The sequence below is a fragment of the Oryzias melastigma genome, unplaced genomic scaffold (genome assembly GCF_002922805.2).
Source record: "Oryzias melastigma strain HK-1 unplaced genomic scaffold, ASM292280v2 sc02457, whole genome shotgun sequence".
Lineage (NCBI taxonomy): Eukaryota > Metazoa > Chordata > Actinopteri > Beloniformes > Adrianichthyidae > Oryzias > Oryzias melastigma.
The window spans coordinates 18,725-21,935 of NW_023419030.1; the positions used below are offsets into that span (position 1 = coordinate 18,725).

A 3,211-nucleotide genomic window follows, 5' to 3' on the forward strand; every position below is an offset into this window, starting at 1 on the left:
ACATTATTTATGAGTGTAATGACTTATCAATACTGATGAATTCAATTTTTTTTGAAGGTTTTAGATGTTTGACTTTGTTTTTTTACCTATTCAGAGAAAATGTACGGTAACGGAATAACAATATATTTCAGTTGTTCTGATAAACATGCAGAGTGTGTGTTTATGTCGGAGAAACTCTCTTTGATTCTAGATAATCACTGATCAACATTAGCTTTCACTTAAAATAAAGGTGTAACAATTCATCGACTTAATTGATACATGAATTTATATCATGATCCAACCAGATCAATCTGTCTGGTTTTGTGAATTTCTAAAATACAGATTCATGTCTGTCTCATCTTCATACCTGTAGAGGTTAATGCAAACATTTCTTCTTCAAAAACATTCTTTAAAAAACAGTTTTTCCTTTTTAGATTTCTTCCTCAGATCTAGAGGAAGACCAAAGAAGAGGTTCATGAATGAAGGAAGCTCTGATGAAGGTTGGTGTGAGAGAGGAGGATATTTAGAATAGATTTAGATAAAGGCTGATGGTTTACCTTGATGATCTCTAAAAGGAGCATCTGAACAGTAATGAAGAAGAAAAAGAAGAATTTAAATAGAGTTTACTCTTTTGCACAGTTTGTAGTTTGTGAACAAAAATATGTTTTTAATCCTCGTTTAATTTTTTTTAAATAAATCAACAAGTTCCTGTAGGTCTTCCTCAAACCACTAGAGAGCAGTAAAGCTGTTTAATGTTTTATTCATTCTGATAACAAATGTCAGTGTCTAAATTAGGATTATGATTATAAGTGAGGTTCCATTCTACAGAGGATAATAGTTTTCTAAGCCAGATTAGAACATTAACTTAAAACATTCTGAAAGTTAAAATTGTTATAATTTTTGATTAGTTAATTTCAAAAAGTTTCTGTCATTTCACTTTGTCTTTGATGTTGAGTTCATTCGTCATTTTAGGCAAATTCAAAATGTTTTGATTTTTTACCTTCATAGTCAGTGATAATTATGGCAAATCCGATTCTGCAAATTTATGATAAACTAACTTTTTCCTAATGTTTCATAATGTTTACTTTAATTTAAACAATTACCCAGAAGTCAACGTTTAACATTCTTCTTTTCTTAAAAAAGAAAAAAAAAATTGGTGTTAAACCTTAGATGTCAGTTTGATTATTTATCTTTTGTCTCTCTGACTTTTCCAGTCATTCATTTAAATACAGAAGCTCCTCCCCTTCTGCCTGTGTGTTATAAATGATTTAGATCAGTGTTTCCAGTCAGAGTCTCACTTTTCACCATGACTGTTGTACAAAGTCTTTTGATCTTGGCTCTTTTTTCTGGTGAGTAAAGTCTGGATCCAGTAGAAGAAAAGAAATGGACCTTCTGAAGTCTGCTGTCATCTAAACTGTGTTTGTTTCAGGGGTCAGAGGTCAGTCCCTCACCTCCTCAGAGCCAGTGGTCAGCAGACCAGGACAGTCAGTCACTCTGTCCTGTAAAGTTCAAGGACTTTCTCTTGCTTGGCTGCACTGGATTCGTCAGAAACCAGGAAAGGGACTAGAATGGATCGGCCGCATTGATGCTGGAACTGGAACCATATTTGCAGGAAGTCTGCAGAGCCAGTTTTCTATCTCCAAAGATACTTCCCAAAATGCCGTTTATTTGGTGGTGAAGAGTCTCAGAGAAGACGACACTGCAGTTTATTATTGTGCACGAGAGTCACAGTGACACAAAACACAAGAGAGCTGTACAAAAACTGAACAACGGTGGATTGACTGTGAGAGGAACTGAAGCATGAAACACTTTAACATTAAACTGTTGTAAAGAAAAGTTAAACAAAGTGTAATAAAACTCCCTTTAATTAAAAAAAAAAACTTTCAGAAATGTTCTGATGAGGGTCTGTAAGAATAAAATGTTAAAATGATAAAATTAAAATGTTTATTAATTCAATAAATGACTTAAATCCAGAGTTTCATCAAACACACAGACTTTATGAAGGTTTTTATTTTAAATCTCTCCACATGTAAAGGGAAGTTTTGAAACATTAACTTTATCATGTTTTTACCATGTGATCCATCTAAAGTATTTTATGTTCATTTCAGAGTAAATGATGTGGATAAAGGTGGAGGTTTTGTGGGAGGAGATTAGAAAATTAAAAACATTTGCCTTTTTAATTCAGTATTTGTAACCTGACTTTTGCATGAGGAGGTCTTTACAAACCTCCTTCTTCATAAACTCACCAAAGAAACAAGAACAGGTTCTGACAGAAACACTGAAACTCTTTTCTTCATGTTTGGAACTTTACTTTGAAAAACTGAAAGACAATAACTTCAAATGGAAATGAAACAAACCTGGAGTTTAGTGTTTTTACTTTTCCTACAAGGTGAGAAAATGTAAAATATTATTTTTATTGTAAATGTTCATCATTGGATTTATGATGATTTGTTTCCTTACAGGAGTCTGGAGTCAGATCAAACTGGATCAGAGTCCTAATGTGGTGAAAAGACCTGGAGAAACTGTGAAAATGTCATGTGTCATTTCTGGTTTTGATATGACAGAGTACTACATCCACTGGATCAGACAGAAACCAGGCAGAGCTCTGGAGTGGATCGGAAGGATGGATGCTGGAAAAAACTCTCCTATTTATGCCAGTTCTTTTCAGGATCGTTTCCTGATGACTGAAGTTGTGTCCAGCAGCTCTCAGTATCTGGAGATCAGCAGCCTGACAGCAGAAGATTCTGCTGTTTACTTCTGTGCACGAGAAAGCACAGTGACTGAAGACAGTGAAGCAGCTGCACAAAAACCTCCAACTGCATCAAACATCAGAGTGAGGACTTCCGGGATGACGCCACACTGAGAGGATCACGCTTCAAGAGCTCCCGACCGGGCTTTCCTAAATTTAGTATTTTAAAGTTTATCTATCAGTCCCCAGCGTTCCACGGAACCGCCAGAGATGCTTTAATATGTCTACGAAGGATAATTCATCGGATGGTGCTGAAAAGAAAACCCAAAGAAACACTCGACGTCAGGCCAACGCTGAAGCTAGCACAGCTAAAGATGTAGGCAACGTGGATACTAGCCAGGCTGGCGCAAACGTGATAGTGGATTTCACCACTATGATGGAGGATATCAAAAAGACAGTCGCAGCTGTGGTCGAGGAAAAGATATCTGTTATTTCCAGCAAGCTGGACATCATACAAAATACATTGGAGGGCAACTCGCAGCG

The 3,211-nt window shown here is 36.0% G+C and overlaps 1 gene segment (V, D, J or C); it reads left to right on the top strand.

Moving 5' to 3' along the window:
• Window positions 1-2,154: 2,154 nt before the first annotated feature.
• Window positions 2,155-3,199, top strand: LOC112140720. The segment is given in 2 exon segments: window positions 2,155-2,368; window positions 2,442-3,199. Coding segments are annotated over 2 exon segments (450 nt in total).
• Window positions 3,200-3,211: the final 12 nt, after the last annotated feature.